The 26,751-nt window shown below is 35.8% G+C and overlaps 4 protein-coding genes across 4 annotated transcripts; 1 reads left to right on the top strand and 3 right to left on the bottom strand.

Annotated features, from left to right (window-relative positions):
- Window positions 1-1,125: 1,125 nt before the first annotated feature.
- LOC147542138 (trans-resveratrol di-O-methyltransferase-like) lies at window positions 1,126-3,223 on the bottom strand. Its single transcript, XM_086638582.1, has 2 exons — window positions 2,264-3,223; window positions 1,126-1,721 (listed from the first exon to the last, which is right to left on the bottom strand). Exons 1-2 carry the CDS (start codon window positions 3,074-3,076, stop codon window positions 1,407-1,409), a joined length of 1,128 nt encoding a protein of 375 aa, XP_086494708.1. The 5' UTR covers window positions 3,077-3,223; the 3' UTR covers window positions 1,126-1,406.
- Window positions 3,224-17,121: 13,898 nt separating this feature from the next.
- LOC147542137 (pluviatolide O-methyltransferase-like) lies at window positions 17,122-18,882 on the bottom strand. Its single transcript, XM_086636830.1, has 2 exons — window positions 18,069-18,882; window positions 17,122-17,547 (listed from the first exon to the last, which is right to left on the bottom strand). The coding sequence occupies exons 1-2, from the start codon at window positions 18,855-18,857 to the stop codon at window positions 17,248-17,250; spliced, it is 1,089 nt and encodes a 362-aa protein (XP_086492956.1). The 5' UTR covers window positions 18,858-18,882; the 3' UTR covers window positions 17,122-17,247.
- A 1,539-nt stretch (window positions 18,883-20,421) lies between these two features.
- On the top strand, window positions 20,422-21,895 carry LOC147542136 (trans-resveratrol di-O-methyltransferase-like). Its single transcript, XM_086638437.1, has 2 exons — window positions 20,422-21,341; window positions 21,459-21,895. The coding sequence occupies exons 1-2, from the start codon at window positions 20,559-20,561 to the stop codon at window positions 21,765-21,767; spliced, it is 1,092 nt and encodes a 363-aa protein (XP_086494563.1). The 5' UTR covers window positions 20,422-20,558; the 3' UTR covers window positions 21,768-21,895.
- A 1,204-nt stretch (window positions 21,896-23,099) lies between these two features.
- Window positions 23,100-23,739, bottom strand: LOC147542135 (histone H3.2). The gene has a single exon (XM_086637426.1). It carries the CDS (start codon window positions 23,672-23,674, stop codon window positions 23,264-23,266), a length of 411 nt encoding a protein of 136 aa, XP_086493552.1. The 5' UTR covers window positions 23,675-23,739; the 3' UTR covers window positions 23,100-23,263.
- Between the last annotated feature and the right edge of the window lie 3,012 nt (window positions 23,740-26,751).

Below are 26,751 nucleotides of genomic sequence, written 5' to 3'. Positions count from 1 at the left end.
AGATCATCTATGATCTTGAGCTTTTTCTCTTGTGATAGCTCTCCTAATATCGCATATGCCAAAAAAATTAAAATACACGTACATGTCGGCCCCCATATGTCTATTCAAGTTGGAGAGGAGGCAAGCTATATTTGGAAAGTAATGAGTGGAGTTGGCTAGAGCCAAGAGGTTAGGTGAAAATATCAACTACCTGATCGGTGGGCTAAATGTCGGATATCCGGATAAGACCATTTTCTAGTTTCTCACGCACAAAGTGACAAACGAACCCGATGTGCTTTATTCATCCGGATTGACACCGATAAGCATAGCTGCTTAATTTATGGTCGCGGAAAACCTGAAAAGGTTCTGGGATTGAAATTGTAAGGTTTAGCAAAAGGTGTTTCAATCTGGAGCTCGGTTGTTAGAAATCCAAGAACATGATACTCTGATTCAGCAGAGGATAGGCAACAGTTGGATGTTTCTTTGATTTCCAAGACAACGGACATGCACCAAGAACTATCAAGTAGCCGGTGGTGGAATGGCGAGTAATTAATGTGGCAACTACCCCAAGCAGAGTCAGTAAAACCCGAAAATGTCAAAGAGCTCCAAGACGAAGGAGGACCTCATGATTAAGGGTTCTCTTCAAATAATGGAGTACTCGAGTCATAGCATCCATGTGCGTAGAACGAGGATGTTGCACAAATTGACTTAGAGGAATTGTCCATAAGTAAGACCATAATTATTGATACTGGCCTTTTCCACATAAAAAGGGAATCTTTTGTTACAATCGAACCAGAAGTTATGTGGATTATTCAAGAATCGAAGTCGATTTGCTTTATAAAAAGAATATATCAATGAACTTCTATGAAATGGTTTCACGGGATTCATCCGATTGTCTCGATCGTGGGATATCATTAAGAAATAGGAATCGACCAATGAGATGACGGAATGAAGTTAGATCGGTTCATGGGATATATTGGGTTTTTTTAATATAAGCACAACTTAAACAAAGAAGTAAGTTTTGAGAAAATCTCCAAACAAATGCTTGCAAACATTAAGAATTAATAAGATGTAACTAATTAAGGAACATAGCTTTTCTTTTTTGATGAAATATTAAGGAACATAACTTCAACAACAAAAGAATTGAGGGACATAATGTTATTTATCTTATAGAACTTCATGACAAAATACCACACTGTGTTATAAAGAAATGTAGTTTATTAGCCTATTTTTTGTCACTGGACAAACCAAAACCCAAAGAACACAAAATCATAATCTAAGGAACGAAATACAACAGTCAACAATAGAACTTCATGACATACACACTGATGCTGGCACATACGGCTAGTTGAGATGTCATGTAAAGCAAAGTGAAGATATCGCATCTTTCATTTAAGAAAAAAAAAAACTGATGCTGGCACAGACGGCTAAGGATAAACCTCAATCAAGGAGCGAAACCCTAAAAGAGGAGTAATTTTATAGTCACTAAAGCCAGATTCAGAAAAGAGCTTCTTCCATTCTTTCTCTGTTCTTTCTTTACCATCTATTAGAGTCAGCATCATCATGTCAAAGATCAGTTGGGTTTCAGTTTCTTTTTCATGTACATGTTCTTTTTTCTTCTCAGGCTCCATCACAGCGTCTACTATTATCAACTTTCCTCCCGCTTCTCTAGATGGAATGGCTTCTCTGCAGTTCTTCAGTATCTTTACACAGTTTTCATCACTCCAGTCATGCATAATGAACTGCACAGTTGTAGTCACATATATATATATATAGGTGAGAATATGTAGTCCCGCATTGACAGAACAAAAGTCTCTCGAAAATTGGAAAATAATAGATAAGACCTCCCGAGTCCCGCCTATTGTCAATTAATTTTAAGCTCTATGTCACCAACTATAATACACGTATCAGAGCAGAAAAGGCTAAACATGAGAATATGTGCGAGGATAGACCGCGGAGGCAAAATACAAACCTATTGTCTCAGTAAATGGTATACTGGGCCTCCCTAGTGGCTCCAAATCTTATACTCCATATAAAAACAGCTTGATCGATAATATAGGAGATAAGTTTGACCGTCAATGGTTTCCTTAAAAATTGAACTCTTTAAGTAAATATGGAAAAAAACTAAATAATGTCCAAGTCATTTAATATCATGAGAGAAAAGGGGGATGTAGTCACTAAACGATGTCTAAGTCATTTAATATCATCACTACAGGATTGTTCCAGCCTGCAGGGAAGTGGTAATACCTAGTTAGGTTATATGTGTATGCAGATGTTGACATACCTTCATGAAAACTGAATTGGCGCAAGGGATGGACACAAACATGTCACCACCAATGAACTCTAGGTTGTTGTTGCCCTTTGGCAAATCAGCAACCACATTTGGGAGGTCAAGAACAGAGCATTTTATGTGTGGAAATGCTTCAGAAATAGACTTAGCAGCAGAGCCTATGCCACCTCCAACATCAACCAAAGACTTCAAATTATCAAAAACTGTCTTACCCTCTTTGAATATTACATCCATCACCAAGGAAGAGTCATTAGCCATCGCTTCATTAAATACCTTGCCAAGTTCAGGTTTCTTCTGCTCCAAGTACTTCCAGAGGTGCATATCATAAGCAGCCATGAATGCCGAGGGTCCGGTACTCTTCTCTTCATAGCAAGTATTTAAGAAATGCAAAGGTGTTATAAATATAGGATCCACGATGGCGAGAACAACAGATGACATGTTGGTAGTATTGTCTTTAAGCAAGAGCCTTGAAGATGGTGTCAGCACAAACCCTTCTTCTTCTTCTTCTTGTTCTTGATTTTCGTCAAGTTTTTGCGTAAGAAAGAAGCCAGCGTGAATCAAGAAGCGCATTAGACGATGGACGTAATCAGTCTTCTTTGGTGGTAGAGACAGAGCAGCAACAAGGCTAGAGAGAGGCATGGGCTTTCCATGGCTGTGAATTATGTCTGGTATGCCTAACAAAACAGCACACCTGAGGGTCCCTGAATGTACAGAACTGAAAACATACTTCCATATATGAGTATGAGCTTGCATTAACTGATCATGATTATCCTCAATCACTTCTTCAATATGATTGTTAGAATCCATTTCAAGATTATTTGCTCTTTGTTGTTCGCTTGTTTAAATGCAAGTATGATGATATGTGTAAGTTGCATGAGTTGAGCTTCATATATAGATATAGAGAGCCTAAATTGCTTCATGTGTTTCATGTGTGTTAACAATCTATATTCAAGTACTCATGACTAAAAGATTTTTCTTTTTATAATATTCTTGTGGGAGACCAAGTTTACTTTTATGAAATTCAGATCTTAATCCAACTCTGATCTTTATCATATTCAGGGTTGATTTATAAGTTGAAAATACATGCATTGGATACAAATACTTGTTTCAAAATCTTAAAATAAAATCATGCAAAACAACTATATTTCAAATTGATCAGATTTGAAAAGGAAAATACAGCTCCCCAGTATACTCAATGTGGGGGTTAAGTGTTGGGTGGTGTTGGGTGGTCTTGGGCCTCTCTCACCCCAAAAACTATCTCAAGAGGTGAGGCTTCTCCCACACTTATTAACACACCCCCTGCCCCTTCCACAACCAATGTGGGATTAACCTAACAATCTCTCCCTCGCACATTGGCTCTTAACTTCAATAGTTATTGAGCCGAGACTTGTTATTACCCGGGATCTGATAGACTGATACCAGTGTTAGGTGATAACAAGTCTCGGCACAACAACTATTGAAGTCAAGAGCCATGTGTGAGAGGGAGATTGTTAGGTTAATCTCACATTGATTGCGGAAGAGGCAAGGGGTGTGCATGTTAATAAGTGTGGGAGAAGCCTCACCTCTTGAGCTAGCTTTGGGGTGAGAGAGGCCCAAGACCGCCCAACATTAAGTATGTTATTCCACTCCTTTGAGATTCAATGTGGAGGAAAAATAAATCTCTAAGGAAGTTTTAGTTAGGTCTCATAAGATGACGGTAAAGATTTTATATGACTTTTAGGTTCCAAGATATCTTCTAGTAAAGTCGTTATAAAGTTTATTTAGTTTATTATGTATTTATGATGTATCTATGATTCTTGAAGTCTATATCAAGAGAACCAAGACTAAACATCAAAGATGTCTCTCAACACCAGATTTTATTTTATAATGGAATTTCATTGAAAAATGATGACAAGCAGTCATAACAGAGAATTACAAAAGAAAATATCACAATATAAAAAAAAACAATTACATAGAAATTAAAGTTTGATAATTAAAAAATAAATCCGAAAACAGTAGTCTTCTTTCAATCCAACGGGAAACTCTAATAGGAAATAAGTCTTTTAATGAAAATAATTAGTTGTTCTGGAGATCTGAACTTTTTTCTTCCAATTCAACCAGGAACTCTTAAAAGTCTAAAATAACCTTGAGTGGCATCGAATGAGGAATCGCTCTCAGTCGGGGTATTATTTTAAAAGCATAAAAATTTACGCACTTTCCGCAAAGATATGCTCATAAAAGCTTAAAATAACAAAGAGTGGAACATTTCCAAAGAAACTAGTGGGTAGGAATCAGACTAAATTAAAATTTAAGCCAACAACTGTTTGGCCAGTTTGTTTTGTATCTGCTCCAAAAAAATCCCATAAGTCACAGTTTCAATTCGAAGTGGAGGAGGAATCCATCATTTATTGACTTCTTTTAAAGAGTATAAGGTGTCGTTTGACACCCAAAAGTATAACTATTTTTGCTTGTAGCTGAAATTCTATTCAAAAAACTAAAAAAATTATCAAAAATATATTTGACAAAAATGTTACTTATAAGTCAAAAAATCAAAAAGTTATAAAAGTTTTTGTAAATCTCAGAGAGTTTTATTCATTCACTTAAGATCACAATTTCTTATTACATTCTTTTTTTTATCTCTACGCAATATATATAAAGTTGATTAACCAATTCTAGAAAGAGAAAATCTGTTAGTTGTTCCTAATAAACTTAACTAACAGATAACAAGACTTAACCAAAAGATTAACAAACTAATTACAATACGTGTGACTTGCACGAGTGCTAGAGAGTTCCCATAACCATTCTTCTAACTTTGAAATTGGGTAAGGTGGTTAACTTCTTCTTCCTTGAGTTCAGTCGAGTGTATCTACATCCCCCCTCAAACGAAGCAGTAGCCGAAGGGAAATGCATGAGTTTGGAGCTGATGCTTTGGAACTGAGGATTTTTTAGCTTCAAATTCTTGGAGAAAAACCATTTCAAGATAGGACCAAATATCTCTAGAGGTTTTGAGTCCCAATATGTCTGATGCTATTAAGTGGGATATTGTGGCTTTTATACATGATTTTACGAAACTATCTGTTTTTCGTCATTGAAGATAGGCAGAAATAACTACATCTCTTCCATCAACAACAGTCAATTGCGATGGTTCAGTACAGGTTCCATCTATGTAACGTATAAGATCATTCCCAATTAGGGCATTTTCAACTTGATCTTTCCAAACAAGAAAATTCGAACCATCTAACCTAGCAGAAATCAAATTTGTAAGATTAGGATTATATGAAGTCTGACCTGAGTTAGGGTTTGTGTTCTGTGGTGGAGTATTCATCTTGAAATAACTTGAATATCTGATTCCTTGATACAGAAGAACAATTTGTTTATGAGCTCTTAGTTTCGATTTGAATATGATCTTCGATCTTGATCAAGAACAATCTTTGGCTCTGGTACCATAAAAGTTTTTGTAAATCTCAGAGAGTTTTATTCATTCACTTAAGATCACAATTTCTTATTACGTTCTCTTTTAATCTCTACTCAATATATATAGAGTTGATTAAGCAATTCTAGAGAGAGAAAATCTGTTAGTTGTTCCTAACAAACTTAACTAACAGATAACAAGACTTAACCAAAAGATTAACAAACTAATTACGATACGTGTGACTCGCACCAGTGCCAGAGAGTGCCCATAACCATTCTTCTAACTTTGAAAGTTAGTTAAGTTGGTTAACTTCTTCTTCTTCCTTGAGTTCAATCAACTGTATCTTACAAGTTAGATTGGTAAATAATTTACTTCTCTACTTTCTTTTGTTATATGTGGGACCAAATAAAGTAGTCGTAAAAGCAAAGGAGGGGACTACTTACTACCAAGGTGTGAGTTTTTTCAAAGGAGCCCATAACTTGTGAAATGAGGGATTAGTAAAGGAAGAGACATTTGTGAAAAGAACCAGATCTTGTCTTAAGAATTGGAATTTAATGCACGCACGAAATGCTCCAATTTCTTAAGGGTGAATGAATGCTTATAAACTGGCTTCTTGATTCATTACTTTAGTATCCAATCTTACGAGAGGTTTTCTTCTGTATAATTGAAAGAAACGAAAGAGTGTGAGACCAATAGAGTTTGTAAGTGAAAAGAGAGAGTTGTAGTGATATATTGTAACCGAGAAGTACACTAGACTTTGTGTACGGTAACTCAGGTATGTTGTAACTTCAAGTTTATAATGGATTAGCTTGTTGCGGCTGAGAGAGGACTAGGATTGCTTCGAACCTCTATAAATCTTACATGTCATTCTTCTTTATTTGCTTCGTGGTTATGTTCTATTTATTCAACATTGCATCCAAGATCCTGGTTTTCCGCATTAGAGAAAAACACAAAGTAGATTGATCACCTATAAGGAGTGATTATTTTTCTCAACATCTTTTTTTCGTAGAGATACTTGATTTTAATTAAATTTATTTATGATTTTCATTGTTACTCTTTTGGAAGTGGTGCATGGTGATGATATTGGTGGTAATGGTGGTGGTAACGACACCTAAATAAAGTAAAAGTATATATAAGCTTTTATGCTCATAGGATGGTCGTAAGTATTTGTATATTGTCTTTAGGGTCCAAGATGTTTTTAATAGTTATTGGACTTATTCAATTCATGTATTTATCATGATGTATACATACCTATTTTCTCCGGAAAAAAAAAACAGAAACAACAATTTCGTGACTTTTGTTAATTACCTTTTAAAAAGCTAGTTATTAAAAGAAAGCAAAATATTTGTCTCTTTTCTCACTATCAATAAACATTTACCACTATCACAACCACTTCATCATGTCCATCACAACCACTCTTCTACCTCTGCTACCACTCAACCACCATCACAACCACTTCCCACCTCCATCCCAACCACTTCACCACTTTTGCCACCAGACACCACTCCACCACCTCTGCCATCACTCCACCACCATCACCAATATTTCACCGTTTCCTCCGCAACTCTAGCACCTCTGGTGCAACTCCATCACCACCACATCACTTTCTCCGCAACTCCATAACCATTCTACAACCAACAAAATTATTTTACAACCATTCGACCATCTTCGCCACCACTTCCCCCGCAACTCCACAACCTCCGGCGCAACTCTACCGTGATCACCGGCGCAACTCTTTCACCACCTCCAGCGCAAGTCCATCACCACTACTCCACCACTTACGCCGCTACTCCACCACCACAACCATTCTACAACCACTTCACCATCAATCAACCACTCCGCCACCACACTGTACCACATCCACCAACACCATTTCACCGCTATTGTGAGAATAGTTTCACATGAGAGAATAGGTATCTAGCAACCAAGAATATAAGGTCTAGGTCATCTCCACTCATTGTCAATTGGTTTTGAGTTGGATGGCCACAAACTTAACGTGGAATCAGAGCCAGTCCCACACGTGATAGGCTTAAAAGGCACGTGATAGGCTTAAAAGCCACACGTGTTCCACGTCACCCGAAAGAAATAAAAAAAATACAGGTGTTAGGCTCAAAGAACGTCACACGTGAGGGGGCGTGTGAGAATAGTCTCACATGGGAGAATGGGTATCTAGCAACCAAGAATATAAGGTCTAGGTCTTCTCCACTTATTGGCAATTGATTTTGAGTTGGATGGCCACAAACTTAACAACTGTAACTGCAACTTCACGCCAAAAACACCACCAACACCCCCTTCAGTCCACCACAACCATCACTACCACAGCTCCACTATCACTAAACACCGCCACAACATATCCACTTACCACTACTCCCACTATTGCCTCCTCATTACCAACACAATATAAGTCTTAATACATTACTGTCACCTTCGATACTAAAACTACCATCAGTACTATACAAGAGGTTCCAATTTCTCAAATATTGATGTCTTTGTGTTTAGGAAAATTAATTATTAATTATATGACCTTTTAATTTTTATTATTTATATATTTCTTATTAAATATAATGGTATAAGTATATTATTTTAATAACCACAATATAAAAAATATATTTATTTTTTTTTACCAAAGGTCACATCGTAATACTTGAAAGCTCTTAAAATAAACTATATATGTATCCAAGTGAAGCCTCTGTCTAGTCAGTTGGAGATTGAAGGTAGAAGTAACGTTATTGTAAGAAGAAGCTCTCAACTCTATTTTATTCAATAATTGTCTTGTCTTTACAATTCTCTTTATATAGAAAAGGATTAGAGAAGAAAGAGTAAAAACAGTTACACAACTAACAGAAACTAAAAACAGAAAACTGAATTGAAACAATAAAGTTTGTTAACAACCTTTCTTGTTTCCATTTCAGGTGATGGTGGCCTTTAGACAGAAATAGAAGCTGCCTTTAGACAAGTCTTGGAGAAGTCACTTTGGGCCGGTCCTGTTGACTGAGCTTGGTCAATATCTGTTGACATATGACCAATTCATGTTGACCAAATATAAACTCAAGTGTTGCCCTAATCTCCTCTTTATTCTCTTACCAGGAAACCCTAGGAAACCCTAGTTTCCACAGCCCCCCTCAAACCGATGGTGAGGAGAGACGAAACACCATCAGTTTGTCTCGAAACTTTTGAAATAGATCTTCTGATAATCCTTTCGTAAAGATATCAGCAAGCTGATCTTTCGTTGGGATGTGATTAACCAATACCGATCCATTTGCAACCAAATCCCTAACGTAATGGAAATCGACTTCAATGTGCTTCGTCCTAGCATGGAAAATGGGATTTGAAGCAAGATCTTTTGCGCTGATGTTGTCGCAAAAGAGGTGGAAAGGTCGATTCAGAGGAAGTCGAAGTTCATCCATAAGGTATGATAACCAAACCAACTCTGTAGTTGTATTAGATAAGGCCTTGTACTCGGCTTCTGTAGATGATTTTGCTACTGTGGCTTGCTTTTTCGAACTCCATGAAATAAGACTTGATCCTAAGAAAATACAATAACCCCCTGTTGATTTCCTTGAGTCTGGGCATCCAGCCCAGTCTGAATCTGAATAGGCTGTAAATGTTGTAAGATCTCCTCTGGACAAAGTAATTCCAGATCCCATTGACCCTTTTAAGTATCTCAAGATCTTTTTTACTACTACTAAATGTACTGTTGTGGGTTTGTGCATGAACTGAGCCGTGTAATTGACTGCAAAAGACACATCTGGTCGAGTGAGAGTAAGGTACTGCAAGGCTCCCACAAGACTTCTGTATTCAGTGGGGTTTGGGAGCTCATCACCCTCTATAAGTGAAACCCTTTTTCCACTAGAAACTGGTAATTTTGATGGCTTTGAATTAAGTAGATTTGATTTCTGAAGGAGTTGTAGTGTATACTTATTCTGTGTGAGAAGTAATGTCCCTTTGGTTGAATCAGTAGATACTTCAATTCCCAAAAAATAAGATAATGGCCCCAAATCCTTCATTTTGAAGTTCTTGCTTAAGTCACTGATAAGAGTAGTAATATGAGAAGTTGAGCTTCCAGTCAAAATGATATCATCAACATAAAGTAGCAATATCATTGTTGTTGATGCCTGATGATATGTAAACATTGAATGATCTGACTGACTCTTTTGAAACCCATAAGTCAGAAGAAAAGATGCAAATTTGTTGAACCATGCTCTTGGAGCCTGTTTAAGGCCATATAGAGCCTTATGGAGATGACACACAAGTTTCTCTGTTCCTGGTTTAACAAAACCAGGTGGTTGAATCACGAATACATCTTCATCTAGAACTCCATACAAGAAAGCATTTGAGACATCAAGTTGCTTTATTTGCCAGCCTTTTGTGATAGCTATAGTAAGAATCAGTCTAATTGTATTTGCTTTAACCACTGGACTGAAAGTTTCATCATAGTCAACTCCCTCTTGTTGATGAAACCCCTTTGCTACAAGTCTTGCTTTGTATCTCTCAATAGTCCCATCACTCTTTTGCTTTATTTTGAATACCCACTTGCACCCAAGTACATTCATATTGTGTTGATAAGGAACTAAAGACCATGTTTGATTATCAATTAGAGCTTGATACTCCTCATTCATGGCTTGAACCCATGCAGTATGCTTAGCTGCTTCCTTATAACTTGTTGGTTCAGAGGGTAATTGTAAAATAGACAAATAAGCAACATTCAATGTGTGAGGGGATGTATAATGGGCCACAAAATCAGTAGGTAGCTGTTTACTTTTGATAATTCCATTCCTGCCTCTTGTTGTAATCTGATTAGGCTGTGTAGAGTGTAATGGTACTATTGATGCTGCTGGTGTGCTAGTAGAATTACTAGTAATGCCCTCATCATGTGAAGCCAGACATCTAGAGACTGAGTTAGCTGGTGAACTAATAGAGATATTAGGTGTCCCTAATTCAGTAGCCCTAATTAAAGGTTTATCAATAGGAGGCAGTGGTAATGAAATATGTGGCTTTGTTATCTGATCACCACTAGGCATACTATTGTTGAGGTTGACATAAGGAAAGTTGTCTTCTTCAAAAGTAACATGTCTAGACATATAGAGTCTTTTTGTTAAAGGATCATAGCATCTATAACCCTTGTGTTCATTGCTATAACCTAGAAACACACATTGAACACTTTTTGGACTAAGTTTGTCTTTTCTAAGTTCTCCTAGATGTGGGTAACAAGCACATCCAAAAATTTTCAGAGATGAATACTTAGGAGAATGATGAAAAAGTGTCTCATATGGAGTATTACCTTGTAGAGTTTTTGTGGGAAGTCTATTTATGATATAGACTGCAGTAGAAAAGGCATCAAACCATAATTGCTTTGGTAAAGAGCAATGGAAAGAAAGAGTATTACCTAGTTCTGTGATATGTCTATGTTTCCTCTCAGCCTTTCCATTTTGTTGTGGAGTAAAAGGACATGAACACCTAAAAAGAATACCACATTTGTCCAAGAATTTTCTGAATTCACCATTCTTGAGTTATGGTGCCCCATCTGACTGGAAATATACAATCTTTTCCTTGAGAAGGTTTTCATTTGTAGCTTTGAAGTGACTGAAGCATTTTATGCTGTCTGACCTGAGTTTCATTGCATAAATCCAACTATATTTGCTGAAGTCATCAAGAAAAAGTATATAATATCTTGCACCATTTGGAGTATTGACAGGGGCTGGACCCCAAATATCACAATGGACCAAATATAAGGGTGTATTTGTAGTGGTAGAAGAGTTATCAAAAGGCAAACACTTGCTTTTACCTAATTCACAAGACTTACAAAAAGTCTTATCAATTTTAGTAGATAACTCAATTTTGTGTTCTTCTTGGAGTTGTTTTATAACACCACTGTGAGCATGTCCTAATCTAGCATGCCATATATGATACTGTGATGCTGTCTGAGATAAAAGGGCAGAATTTACTCTATGTTGTAACACCACATTGTGAACTTCTATTGGATATAAATTGTTTTTGACTGGTCCCTCTGCTAGGATTTGTTTAGAATGAATATCCTTTATAGTATAGCCCCAAGGTAGAAATTCAACTGAGCAGGAATTGTCTTTAGTAAACTTTGATATAGACAACAGATTTCTTTTTAGGTGAGGAACACACAAAACCTTACTTAGTTCAAAATCATGAGTAGAGGTAGACAATTTTGACATACCAGTGCTAGAAATAGGCAAAAATTTGCCACTGCCCACCATAACTGCATCTGACCCAGTATAGGGATGAATAAGAGTAAGATTATCTTCACTATGAGTCATGTGACTACTGGCTCCTGTGTCAGCCAACCAAGATCTATCCTTGGCTGAGGAGTCCGTAGAAACATAGCATTCTTCATCATGTGTTTCACAATCATAAAAAATTTCATCATCTAAGTCTGTTGTCATAATAGCTGTATAACATTCCTGAAAATCATCACCATCACTGTTATAATGTGTTAGAACAGCATTATTACACTCCAGCATACCCTCTTCTTCATAAGGGTAAGACTTGATTTCTGTACTTTCATCATTATTACATTCAACTATATCTTCTTGAGGATTATATGATTCAGTATGATAACTTGGGTAGTTTCTGTTTGGCTTATACCTGAAATAGCACACATTTGGTGTATGTCCCCATCTTTTACAGAGACCACAAGGGACTGAGGAGAAATCAAAATCCTCAGCCTTTTGACCTTTTAATTGATTATTCATGGAAGAATTTCCCTTAGAAGGAGAACCCTCTCTTTTAGCATAAGCTTGATTTTTATAATAAGATGGAGAAGGTTTATTTTGCTGTCTTGTGGGTTGTCTTGAATTATATCTCTTAACATAGTAAGCTTCTTGGTCAGTTTCTTTTTGAATTAGCCACTGCTCATGTTGAATCAACCTTGACTTTAAATGGGCTAATGTTAGTTGCTCATTATTTGCCCTAATAGCTATGATAAACTGATCATATTCAGAACTTAACCCATGTAATGCTATCCTTACAAGTTCAGACTCACTGATTTTATCATGGACTGCTGTTAGAGAATCAGCAAGAAGTTTTAATTCTCTAAGATATTCAGAAATAGAAGCATTACCCTTCTTAATATTTTGTATTTTCCTTCTAAGTTGATCTTTTTTTTATTCTAGACCCTCATTATTTGTAAGATCTAAGTAATCCCATATCTCTTTTGCAGTCTTTAATCCATAAGTGTCAAAGTATACAGATTTTGACAAAGTGCTTTTGATGTATGATCTTACAAAACTTTCTTTTGTTCTCCAAATTAAAAAATCTGGATTTACTTGTTCTACACCATGAATGATCTTAAGTTGTGGGGGTTCTTCTATGGTACCATTAACAAACCCTATCAATTCATATGTTCCAAGTAATGTTTCAACTTGGTCTTTCCACATTAAAAAGTTACTATCATCTAGCTTTTCTGTGATAAAGCTAGTTACAGAAGATATAGGTGGAAGATTACCTTGAAAAGTAGCTGCCATGATAAGAAAATGAAGAGATGATCAAAGAACCAGGAGAAAGCTGGAAGATGAGTCTGAAAAAGGAGTAAGTGATTCCAATCACTTAGTTTGTAGCTTGAATTTGATCTTTATTATCTAATTTTGATCTTTGTTGTATAAACTTGATATAATCTTTGAGTATTGATCCATTTTAACTGAATTTTGATCTTTGTTGTTTGTTTTGCGAGATTGTGGACTGATTGTTCTTGAGTTGATGAGCAGAAAACCTAGCTATGGATCTTTGAAAACCTAACTGATACCATGTAAGAAGAAGCTCTCAACTCTATTTTATTCAATAATTGTCTTGTCTTTACAATTCTCTTTATATAGAAAAGGATTAGAGAAGAAAGAGTAAAAACAGTTACACAACTAACAGAAACTAAAAACAGAAAACTGAATTGAAACAATAAAGTTTGTTAACAACCTTTCTTGTTTCCATTTCAGGTGATGGTGGCCTTTAGACAGAAATAGAAGCTGCCTTTAGACAAGTCTTGGAGAAGTCACTTTGGGCCGGTCCTGTTGATTGAGCTTGGTCAATATCTGTTGACATATGACCAATTCATGTTGACCAAATATAAACTCAAGTGTTGCCCTAATCTCCTCTTTATTCTCTTACCAGGAAACCCTAGGAAACCCTAGTTTCCACAGCCCCCCTCAAACCGATGGTGAGGAGAGACGAAACACCATCAGTTTGTCTCGAAACTTTTGAAATAGATCTTCTGATAATCCTTTCGTAAAGATATCAGCAAGCTGATCTTTCGTTGGGATGTGATTAACCAATACCGATCCATTTGCAACCAAATCCCTAACGTAATGGAAATCGACTTCAATGTGCTTCGTCCTAGCATGGAAAATGGGATTTGAAGCAAGATCTTTTGCGCTGATGTTGTCGCAAAAGAGGTGGAAAGGTCGATTCAGAGGAAGTCGAAGTTCATCCATAAGGTATGATAACCAAACCAACTCTGTAGTTGTATTAGATAAGGCCTTGTACTCGGCTTCTGTAGATGATTTTGCTACTGTGGCTTGCTTTTTCGAACTCCATGAAATAAGACTTGATCCTAAGAAAATACAATAACCCCCTGTTGATTTCCTTGAGTCTGGGCATCCAGCCCAGTCTGAATCTGAATAGGCTGTAAATGTTGTAAGATCTCCTCTGGACAAAGTAATTCCAGATCCCATTGACCCTTTTAAGTATCTCAAGATCTTTTTTACTACTACTAAATGTACTGTTGTGGGTTTGTGCATGAACTGAGCCGTGTAATTGACTGCAAAAGACACATCTGGTCGAGTGAGAGTAAGGTACTGCAAGGCTCCCACAAGACTTCTGTGACAAAGAAAATCTTATTTCCTAGTGGCGAGTGTCATTTTAGCGGATCCTGTTATAATAAATTGAATGGAAGAACCCACTGACAAACAAGGTGAGCTCCCTTTCTTTTGATAGATTAAAATATTTTTGTTACTTTTATTTTAAAAATAAGAAATATTTTCCTTTTCATTTCATAACCCATGTCTATGACTTTTAGAAAAGCAAATCTGACCTAATAGATAGATATTACCAAAACTTTATATTATTAATGCATAGTGATATGATTTCCACTTTGTGTCTTATTATATAGATTACTCAGTTCTTGCCTCCTTAGTTGTTTATGCCATTTTAACTATTTGAGTCATCAAATTAATATTCCAAAGTCTCTTAACTAAAAAAAAAATTAATATTCCAAAGGCAAAGAGGTAAAACAAACAACACGCATTTCATGAGGTCAATATATTGATAAAAACTAAATTACGTTTCTGTGTCATTTTCTTCAAATTTAATTTGAAAACATAACTTTTTCATTACATGTCGGCTTTTGATAAAACGTACATATTTAGAAAGCATTCATGTTGATACTCAAACTGTTAACCAAGATCTCACGAAGCTCAACCTTATGTGTTTTCTCGGTTCATATATTCAATGACTAACCATAAGGGCGTTCCTTCAGCCATTGTTGATGAGTGTGTTTCTAGCTTCATTATCTGTCATTGATCCAGGAGAAACCTCGCTTTCATGCCAACTAGCACAGCAAAAAACTCAACAAATTTTAGATTGTCCTTGAAAGTGGAAAGACCATAGGAAAACGACAATCTCAATCAATACGACATTATAGATGAGGAAACCAAATTATGCAGGATTCCGACATTGGCAAACTTCCGTTTCAGCAGTGTTAACATTTTTTCCTCTAATTTTTGTTGTATCGATTTCTTCCATAACTTTATTAGCTAAAGCCTCTACATACATCATTTTGATTCATGGAATGTGTCTTTCGAACACATGCTAAAATATAGAGGAAAAGAATATTAGAGAAAATATTGAGAGAAATTGTTGACTTTTCTCGTTGCTCATATGGTGGTACTTAACACAAGCATATGGGACCCCTTTTATGGAATTATGGCCTCATTAGAGAAACAAGGGGATGCATGGAAGTTATCCTCGGAATCTCCGGTATTGGATCACTCGTTCCGGTGTTACCTTACAACTTTGAGGTTCTCTAGCAGTTGATGGAGCAGGCGACCCACCTAAAAAACCAAAATATTGCTTGGTGAATTTGACAGTAACTTGAACTGCACAGATACATACTTTTTTAAAAAAAGTTAAAGCCCGACGATATTTTGAAACTAGTGCTATGTCGCTACACCTCTTGATTTGTCGAATATACTGCGAAGAATTGCATGGTCGGTAGGAAATACCTTTCTGGGCCAATATGAGGTGGGGTGGACATCCGATTGTCTGGTATATAATTGTCAGGATGCCTCAAAATATTAGGGGCAAGCACCCCACGGACGGGGTGGGGGACTGTTGCAGAGCAACACCGAGAACCATGAAATATTTGTGCCAATGGGTTAGTTTGATGTAGAACATGAGATGAAGGATGTAAGCAGAAAAATGATTCATAAACGGTTGTTAATAGAGCAAAAGTTACCAAATTATGAGGAGTTGGTGTTGATTCATGCCTAATTGCACCACACATAGTTCCTTCCTCGAACCACATTTTTCAAACGAACCAGAGCCAGTTCGAATTGATATTAACGAATCCGCTTCAGATCAACATTTGGTTATCTAAAAAGCCTCCATGAATCTCAACACCCAATAATAAAAATTGATTATGAAAAAAAAGAGAAGGGTAGCCAACCTTCGTGTGCCCATCATCGAACAATTGTTAGAATAGATTGTGAGACTAATGAGAAATATTGAGAAAGTTCGTTGATTGGCCCCATCTCTCACTCATCGGAGTAATATTGTACTGTTAAACATTTAGATACCTCAAAAGCGTCAACATCCAATAGGAAAAATTAATCAAAGCAACAAAACCGGTAACCAGACTTTTCTCTTGAAACAACAAACCATAAATATCCAAATTTCAATTTCTAAAGCTGAAGGATGGAGAGATAACAATCAAGCCCAAGAACAAAAGAGAGCCCAAAAAGTGATGCCAATGAATGGGAGCTAAAATCTTAAGTTGTGTTTGATAGCAACTTGGAGAAAGGAAAAAAAATAGAGAAATTTTCTCTGAAAAAAATTTACTTTGAAAATCATTTACTCTACAAACATTTTCATATTTTCCACGGTTTGTTTCGCCAAGGGAGAGAGAATCAGTTTTTCAGATTTTCTAAGTTATGGGAGGGGTAAGTAGGCAGTTTTAAGTGTGAGGGAAGATAGTACCTCTTGAACTAACTTTTGGGGTAAGAGGAGGCCCTTAGAGGCTAGGAAAGCCCAAGCACATTTACAAGGAGGTGCTCCTAGGGGTGGGAATTGGGCCCGTGGAGAACACCCGATCCCAGAAGAGACCATGGTCACCCGATGCCCGTCACCAGTGGAACCCGCCTGGTGCCCATACTCGCCCAATTCCCACTCTTATTTAAATCATACGAGCAAAGGTAAATTCAAAAGTTAAAGCTTATTCTAGACCGAATTTATGATTCAACTATTCATTATGTATTAGGCAAACTAGGAAAGACAAACTAGCCTCACTTATTTCAACCACAAAATATCCAATGGACAAACCCGACCCACATCATAATAAATAATACATAAACCACTAAGGATAAACTTCAATAATGGACACACAGTAGTTGAGAGAAGTTATTTTATAGTGGGTAAAACCCGAATCCATGAATAGCTTTTTCCATTCTATTTCAGTTCTTTCTTTACTTGCAAAAGTAGTCATCATCATAATATCAACCAAGAGTTGGGCTTCAGTTATCTCATGTTCTTGTTTCTTGTCTTGCTCCAAGACAATTTCTACTACAATCACCTTTCCTCCTTTGTTTGGAAGGGCTTCTTTGCATTTCTTCAATATTTTTATGCAATCATCGTCGTTCCAATCATGTAAAACAGTCTGCCATTGATCACAACAATTGTAACAAATAAAAAAAAACTAACGTCGTATTTCTTTTTCTTAATTCATTGATCTGACTAGTCGTAATTTAATTCAGAAAAAATATTTTGTTTATTTGACTTGTCTAAAAATAAAACAATAATCCAAACAGAAGCATTTGCATATCCTTTAATCTAGATCGTCCCGGTCATTTGAAATGTCCAAAGTATATAATTCATTAAAATTGGGGTAGTTTTATGTAGTGAAAACAGAATATCATAATGTTTTAGAAAAGATTTGTACCTTCGCCATTTACAGTTATATACAAATCAAATTCTGAACCACTAAACTACAACTTGAGTTATATATGTGATCTGTTTTAAATTGGAAAAATTTATAGACACTCATTTTTTTTGTTATATGCCCTCGTATCTCATTTGATTTTAACAAAAAAACACATTTGATGCGAGTGTATATAAGAAAAATAGTGAGCCCATTTGACGATCTCATCGAATATTAAAAAGAAAATATTTAATGTGTACCTTGAGTAAAATTGCATCTGCCTTGGGAATTGACTCAAACATATCTCCACCAATGAACTCTATGGTCTCAGTATTCTTGGGTGATTTTGAAATCACATTAGGGAGATCAAAAACAATACATTTCATCTGAGGAAATGCCTCAGAAATAGCCTGAGCAGTTATTCCAATTCCACCTCCAACATCAACCAAAGACTTCAAATTCTCAAATACTTCCTTACCCTCATTAACAATTATACCCATTTCTAACTTAGATTTGTTAGACATGGCATCATCAAATGTTTTCCCATATTCAGGATTCTTCTCTAAATACTTAAAAAAGCTTTTACCATGAACAGACTCAAATGCTGTTGATCCGTTACCATTTCCTTTGAACCAATCACTCAAGAAATGAAAAGGAGTTACTTTCACAGGATCAATCAGAGCAAGAACAACAGAGGACATTGTGTTGGGAGTACCTTTTATCAAGATACTTGAAAATGGTGTGAGCCAAAACCCTTCTTCTTCTCTATCTTCATCAAGTTTCTGCATAGTAAAGAAGCCCGAGTGAACCAAATAGCGCATTAAGCTATTCAAGTGAGTGGTTTTAGAAGGCGGTAGGGAAAGAGAGTCGACGAGGGTGGTTAGAGATATGGGTTTCCCATGGTTGTGGATGATATCTGGTATGCTTAGTTCAACAGCACACTTCAAGGACATTGAGCTTATATAGCCTAATACAGCCTTGGTAATATGTGTATGAACTTGCATCTTCAACTCATTCTCCTTCTCCATTTCTTTAGTTCTGAATTCCATTGCAAACTCAATTCCCTCAATATTCACTTATTTTTGTGGTGCAGGGGGTGCTTCATATATATAAGTATAGTTATAGCTTTGTTGAATCTTTCTTAGTTAACAATATAAAGAATTTATGTCTTAACATATTACTTAGTATGCTATTTTTGAAATTCTACCTATTATACACTTTCATTCTCCATCTTCTAATTTTGGAGGTGCCCGGTGCCCCATTTACTGCTTTGTTTGTTTCCCATTAATTATGACAGATAAGAAGATATTTCTCATTTATTATAAACCATGCCCATCTTAATTAACCCTTGAGAGTAAAATATATACTCAATTGGTGTAGAAATTCAATAAATTACATTTGGAGGTATTTTGTAATCTGAAATTTTTATGAAAGATTTTAAGTAATTCTAATTGTGTACCGGTAGAAGAGTAGGTAAAATATGTACATAACCTCTAAAATAGGGCCTACCCTTTATCAGGACATGTAATCAGATTTAAGAGATATTTTGTACGAAAAAATCCAAGTGATAACATTGAAGCGAGATTTAAATGTATTTGAGTTTAGGCATTAACTGGCGGCCAATTGGGGTTGAGCGTCGTTAACTAATGTGATACAAATTGCGCTACTATCAGTCGCTTCTGTAGTGATTTTTATTTTTATTTTATTTGTTTGATACGTCAACTTTTATTCTTTTTTATATCATTTATAAGCTTTTACTTATTTATTTCTATTTTAAATTTAAATTTGACTTTTGCTGTTAATGTTAGTTTAATTTTGAATTAAATTTAGTGTAGTTTTAGTTGTATTTTATTACATATATTTTATGTTATTGTATTTACTTGTTTATTTTTAGTTATCTTTTATTATTTTCTTTCTTATTTTGTATTTATTAATTTTCTTGAAGAAAAATGAAAAGACGCCCTAAAAATAGTAAGATCCTTGGATCTCTATAATTCTCAACATCCACATGAAACAAAGTACTCGAAATTATTAAATCAACAATCAAGGACTAATGGTCTTTAGCCCATTGTTATTTTTTTTAAAGTCGTCAAGGTTGACCATTAGTACATGCTCTTAACTCTAAAATTATTGAAGAAAAATGAAATGACGCCATCAAATCAGAAAGATCCTTGGATCTCTATAATGTTCAACATCTGGATGCAAAAGAGTAGGAATTAACAATCAACGACTAATGGTTGTGAGTTCATTGTTACTTTATAAAAGTCATCAAGGTTGACCATTAGTCGATGCTCTTAACTCAAAAATTATTAAATGGTACTCTAAAATCATCACTTGATATTTTGTTTTTGTCTCTATTATAATAATAATAATCTCCAAATTTAATATAGTAGACTTCAGGAAGGTGCCTCACTAATTTTCCAGTTTTACCATTTTGTGTTATATGGGAAATGCTAAAATTGTAAATTGAATTGTGTGTAGGATTTCCATTATTGTAGAAGTAATAGAGGAAATAAAATTATTACATAAAAGATTTTATCTTCATACATAATGACCATTTTTTTAATGATTTATTTTCTTTATATGAAGTCATATTCCCTAAAAAAAATATCTATATTAGTGATGGAATGATTCAAAGTTTGACCCAAATAATTCACCTATTACTCTTATCTCTCTCTCTCTCTTTTATATATTCAATGACTTGTTTGTTACTTGTCTAAAAAACCCCAATCACTAAACTTAGTTGTAAAATGGATTCAACTACTCAAGAATTGAAGAGTGAAGAGTTAATGAAAGCTCATACTCATGTTTTAAACCATATGTGCAGTTTTATAAGTTCTATGTCTCTGAAATGTGCTGTTGAATTAGGGATACCAGATGTTATCTACAACCATGGAAAACCCATACTTCTCTCTGAACTTGCTGAATCTCTCTCTTTACCCTCTTCAAAAACCCATGCTCTGTCTCGCCTTATGCGCCTTTTAACCCATTCTGGTTTCTTTACTAAACAAAAAGTCGACGAAAATCAAGATGAAGAAGGATTTATTCTAACACCATCTTCAAAGCTCTTACTAAAAGACAACAGTACTAATAAGTATTCGTTATCGTCTTACGTGCTCAATTTGCTAAATCCTGATATGATAAAACCCTGCCATTCATTGGGATCTTGGTTCCAAGGGAATGGATCGACAGCGTTCGAGGCTGCTCATAATATGACATTTTGGAATTTCATGGGGCAAAACCCTGAATACGGTCGTAGTTTTAATGAAGCAATGACAAACGATTCTCAATTGTTGATGAGTGTGATAGTCAAAGACTGTAAATCGGTGTTCGAAAATTTGAAGTCTTTGATTGATGTAGGAGGAGGAGAAGGAGTTTCAGCTCAAGCCATTGCTGAAGCATTTCCAAACTTGAAATGTTCTGTTCTTGACCTCCCTTATGTTGTTGCAAATTTACAGGGAACTAAGAGCTTAGATTTCATTACAGGTGACATGTTTGAATCGATTCCCCCTGCCAACGCCATATTATTGAAAGTAAGTTTGATTTTCTTTTATTTCTTGAAATTGGTGCTTGTTTTCTTTATGTGTCTGAATTTGACTCGTCTGACTGTCTATAAATTTGCTTTTATCTTTACAATTTTGGTTTGGCAGAATGTTTTGCATGATTGGGGCGATAACGAATGCGTAAAAATACTAAGGAAATGCAAAGAAGCCATTCCGTCGAAAGACGAAGGAGGAAAGGTAATCATAATAGAGATTGTGATGAAAGAGGATAAGGAACAAGAGAAAGAGACAATTGAAACCCAAATGTACTATGATATGTTCATGCTAACCATGTATACTTCAGGAAGAGAGAGAAGTGAAAATGAATGGAGGAAAATCTTCTCAGAATCAGGTTTTAGTGATTATAAGATCATTCCATTGTTTGGGTTTAGGTCTCTCATTGAGGTATACCCTTGATCCATATTTTCTATAATTCCAGAGTATAAGGAAATAAGATAGAAATTTTATGAAATGTATTACCATAAAGTTTCTTATGTAGTGAGCCATGAATTGTTTTATGGAATCAAATTCTTCTTTAGAAGAAATCGAAAATGTTGTTACTATTTTTGTCATTACCAAAGTATTTCCTACATAAGCTCGGCCAATTTAGACATTTCATATCGATCAAAATAAAATATGATAATATGATCAACAGATAACATGAAATTCTAGATATATGATCAAAAGATAACATGAACTTGCTAGAATATCCACCGTTCCTATTATATTGGCATTTGTGTCAAATTTGGGAGAAATGTTATTTGGCCTTATTGGCCGGACGACGTAATTTCAATCCTTCGGCTCTATTCCCTCTTTATTAAGAAATTTACCCATCTCCTCCATCTTCCAACCCTTCTTCTCAATCATCTTCTAGTACTCAAACTTTTTTTGATGCAATTCTAGTACTCGACTTTTAAACGCCCTAAATCTCATCTTTCTCTTCATCTTGGTCTTATATCAAACGAATCTTCACATTCAAAAAAACACTCAAATATCAAAGAAATTCAATCTCCTTCACCGGACCTATTCTAAGCGAGATCATCCCAACCCTCAAGGCCTCAAGAGCAACACTGGTGCACCACACATTCTTATCTTCTCCTCCACCGTTGTCACGAAAACTCTCTCAATTTCATCAATCACCAATCGTTTCCTCTTGGGAAGGATTTCTGTCCTTGTCATGTATGTCGAGAAATTTTTTGAAAAACCCAATTACTTGAACAATGTCAATCAATCACACACAAAGTTAGTGAACTTCTTGAAGTTTATTTGAGTAAAAATATTGTCCAGCTTATCTTGAAAACAGGCTGGAACAATGTCGAAAACAAGAATTCCAACCCCACAATGCGTCAAATTCTCAAAATTCATACTAGCCCAAAAATATTATCCAAGTTTGAAGATAACAGAGAATTTGTTCATTGTTCTAACATGTATTTGCAGTTTGGGGAAATTAGCAAATAAAGGATTAGTAATCAACAATATTGCAGTGCCTGTGGGGTAATTAGGTCGAGATTTCCAGCTAAAATGGATGGACCATCAAAATTATCATTTAGTTTCAGAGCTCATATGAAACTTCCTCAAGAGCTTGAAGACAGGATTTGGACATTACCTGAGAAGAAGGTAGCAGAAGAATGGTTTGATTCAGCTTTAAGATGAACTTTCAACAGCACTAAACTGATAAATTGTTGGGCACTTCCCAAGTTTAGAACTTGAGACAAATTAAGGGACCATAATTGATTCAAATAGAAGAACTGAAGAACAAACTAGGGTTTGATTCAAATAGATCGATTAAACAAGGTTCAGATCAAACATAACAAAATACCCTTACAAGATAATCCCGTAAACCCCTAAAACCCCATATTAAAACCCTAGAAATTTTATACAAACACCATTAAAACGACACAAATAAACCATCTTCAAGCACGTTCACCTCTAATACGACGAGCCAATTGAATATCTTTAGGCATGATTGTAACTCTCTTAGCATGAATCGCACACAAATTAGTATCTTCAAACAATCCAACAAGATAAGCTTCAGCAGCTTCTTGAAGAGCAGCAACAGCAGAACTTTGAAACCTAAGATCAGTTTTAAAATCTTGAGCAATCTCACGCACAAGACGTTGAAAGGGAAGTTTACGAATCAAAAGCTCAGTACTTTTCTGGTATTTCCTGATTTCTCTTAGGGCTACAGTTCCTGGCCTAAATCTATGAGGTTTTTTCACTCCTCCGGTTGCCGGAGCAGATTTCCGAGCAGCTTTTGTTGCTAATTGCTTCCTTGGAGCCTTTCCTCCGGTTGATTTCCTAGCTGTTTGCTTGGTACGCGCCATTGAAGATCGAAAAAGGGAGTAAAAGTTGCAGGAAAATAGAGGGAAAAGAGAAAGTTGAATCGATGAGTTTGGAGGGAATTTTGGATTGATATTTATAGAGTGAAAATTTTGTTTTGGAAGTAGTGATTAGATCTCGGTCGTCACTTCGTTGCTCTTATCGACGGTTTTAATTGATTTTAAGTGTTTCACGCGGATAGTAGATCTCAACCGTCAGATCGTGGATCTTATTGACGGTCACAGATTATTTTAATAGTTGCACGCGGATAATAGATCTGGGTTGTTAGTTTACTTTTTTTTATCGATGGTTGTAGTTGGGTTTCAGTGTCTCACGCGGATCGTGGATTTTGTGGGTTGGATGCCAGTCTGTTGGTCGCCCGTTTGATTCTTTCATTTTCGCCCGTAACTCAGATAGTGGATTAGGGCTTTGATATTTTAGCCTTGTCATTACTTCACGCATTATCATAATAGAATTTAGCCAACATTCAAAACTCTAAAAAAGACGTACGTGGAAGGGGTATAGTCAATCATGATTTTAGTTGATATTTACAAACTTCATGTCTATGTATATTTCTATTGACAGTGGAGAGTATAAGTTTCAATAGGTTCTCATCATCACTTCAATGACATTTCTAGTGACATTGGACCACCTCCATCCCATTTTGTAACGACCAAATAAAGCGAGACAGAAGGAGTACATCGTATAATCCTTTATGAATTTTTATTGACAATTTTCATTGATTTTGTATAGACTTTAATGGATTTCCATGCAAATGCATCGTGAATAAGTACATTACTCGAGTACCGTCATCAAATACACCATGGCCTCTAAAGTTCGTATACATGCCCTTAAGACCATCCTAAGGACACGAAAGTTTGTTCATTATTCTTTTTATTTATACCAACTCAATAAATGGTGGTTTCAACCTCCACTGCAAATTAATCACACTTATTGGAGTAGATGCGCAGCTAAACGGGCAAGCAGTTGTTTTGCTTATTGCGATAATATCAATATTACTATACATATTATTGTTAAGGTAATGGTGTAGTTTGGGTATAATGGATTATGTCGGCATAAATAAGACGGGTTAGCCCGCACATTATGTATCTTCGAAATATAATGATAGATTTTGAAATATCGTGAAATTTTTAAAATATCAGTAAAAAATTATAATTTCAAGTGATCGTAGTAATAATTAATATTAATTACGATCATTGGTATTAATTAAACTATAATATACAATAAGTGTCCATGAAAGTCGCTCATTTTTTGGTTGACACGTTTGACTCTTTTTTTACATATAATCCACCAAAATGTCAATGAAAGTCTAAATCCACCAAAGTACATGGTTTTGCGAAATGCACCTGACATTCGTGGACTTCGAAATGTCCGGGATTGAATGACTTATACATTCACGAACTTTAAAATGTTCGTGATTGATTGGCCTAGACATTCCCATACTTTATAGTGTTTTCGATTGAATGTCGAATACATTCACTGACTTTGGAAGGTCAACCCGTGTCTTGATTGACTACCCCTCGTAGATAATGTCGTAAACAAATAAGTTACAGTTTTTCAGTTTTTTTTCGATCGAAAAGACCTAATTTTACAAAACCTTTAAATACAGTTTTCATAATCGTTCTTACTATCTCAAGAAATGACTAAAACTTAACGGCGAGAGTTTATTATTTCCTTATTTCTTTTCTTCTAACCTTTTTGCTCTCTTACAATGAATTGCATCGAATGTGCGTCGATATTACCAATTTGAACAAAATTCGTCCCAAGGACAATTTCTCCTTGCTCACGATAGATGGATGGATTCCAATTGGCCAGCGCTTTGAGGAAAGCTAAATAGTTTCCAGGGTGTGAAGACTTGGTCAAAAATTGGTCAATTTTGTTTGACAATTTTATTTTGCAAGTTGTTAGAGGGAAAAATAAAAAAACCCCACCTCACCTCTCTCTCTCTCACCACCTCATCTTCTCTCCCCCTACCATTATCTCTCTCTCTTCTCTTATTAGGTTGCCGACCGAAAATTTTTCCGGCCGGCGACCATTAAAAAAAAAAATCACTCTCTCTCTCTAGAAACTCCAGCGAAGGAACCCTCTTCGCCGGAGAAACCAGACCTTGAAGGTCTGGTTTACCGAGATCTGGTTGATGTAACCAGACCGAGTTCTGGTTGATGAAACCAGATTCCGGTCTGGTTTCTCCGGCGAAAGGAACCCCTTTCTCCGGAATATTATGAGAGAGAATGAGGTTTTTTTCAGAGAGAGAGAAAGAGAAGAGTCTAAGAAAAAAATTTATGTTGAAGGTCGCCGACCGAAATTTTTTCGACCGGCGACCTTCGTCGGAGAAGAAAGAGATGAGGTGGAGAGACGTGTATGGTGGAGAGGGGTGAGGTGGTGAGAGAGAGAGTGAGGTGGACAATTTCCCCAGAAAATTTTACATATTCCCTTTAAATTTTCACACCCCAAAAACTATTTAAATTTCCCCAAAGCGCTGGCCTTCCAATTCTATCTTTGTGGTGTTTGGCCTAAATTTGTTTCGTTCCCAGGTATTTATCTAGCTCATTGGTTTCTCTCTCCTTGACTACGTATATCCTCCTTTTCTCACATTTATTCTTCAATCTAAGAAGGTTGTTGGTTGGGCTTCTGTCGAAGACCTTCATTAAAATCAATCTTTTTTCAATTTATTTTACTCTGTCCTTCTGCTTCCACCAACACCTTCCATTTTCTTTGAACATTCTTATATTTAGGTGTCGTTTGGCAACCAAAAGTATAAGTACTTTTGCTTGTAGTAGAAGTTATTTTACTTTTAAAAAGTAAAAAATTATCATAAGTATGTCTGGCAAAAATGTTACTTTTTTTTTTGTTGAAATACAAAAAAAAAAAAAAAAATGTTACTTATAAGTCAAAAAGTTACCATAAGTATGTTTGTGGTCGAGTCAGTTGTCTTCACGAATAATTTTCATATCTTCGTCGGGATTCCAGTCGACTAAGAGGAGCCAACTGAGTGAGAGAAAGAGAATAGAGAAAGAGAGAGAAAGAGCAAAAGGAGTCGGTGGCTGTGGTAAAGATGTAG

The sequence above is a fragment of the Eschscholzia californica genome, unplaced genomic scaffold (assembly GCF_041429995.1).
Source record: "Eschscholzia californica isolate CP2 unplaced genomic scaffold, dmEscCali1.0.p SCAF_4, whole genome shotgun sequence".
Lineage (NCBI taxonomy): Eukaryota > Viridiplantae > Streptophyta > Magnoliopsida > Ranunculales > Papaveraceae > Eschscholzia > Eschscholzia californica.
Note: the sequence above shows the minus strand (reverse complement) of the source record. Positions and strands in the feature narration are given on the sequence as shown.

What these genes read in the sequence shown, in the direction of transcription:
- LOC147542136 (XM_086638437.1), top strand. Translation starts at nt 20,559, where the DNA reads ATGGATTCAACTACTCAAGAATTGAAGAGTGAAGAGTTAATGAAAGCT. An exon ending in CCAACGCCATATTATTGAAA is followed by an intron (nt 21,342 to 21,458) that starts GTAAGTTTGATT and finishes TTGGTTTGGCAG; the next exon opens with AATGTTTTGCATGATTGGGG.
- LOC147542138 (XM_086638582.1), bottom strand. Translation starts at nt 3,076, where the DNA reads ATGGATTCTAACAATCATATTGAAGAAGTGATTGAGGATAATCATGAT. An exon ending in CCAATTCAGTTTTCATGAAG is followed by an intron (nt 1,722 to 2,263) that starts GTATGTCAACAT and finishes ACAACTGTGCAG; the next exon opens with TTCATTATGCATGACTGGAG.
- LOC147542135 (XM_086637426.1), bottom strand. Translation starts at nt 23,674, where the DNA reads ATGGCGCGTACCAAGCAAACAGCTAGGAAATCAACCGGAGGAAAGGCT.
- LOC147542137 (XM_086636830.1), bottom strand. Translation starts at nt 18,857, where the DNA reads ATGGAATTCAGAACTAAAGAAATGGAGAAGGAGAATGAGTTGAAGATG. An exon ending in CAGATGCAATTTTACTCAAG is followed by an intron (nt 17,548 to 18,068) that starts GTACACATTAAA and finishes GATCAATGGCAG; the next exon opens with ACTGTTTTACATGATTGGAA.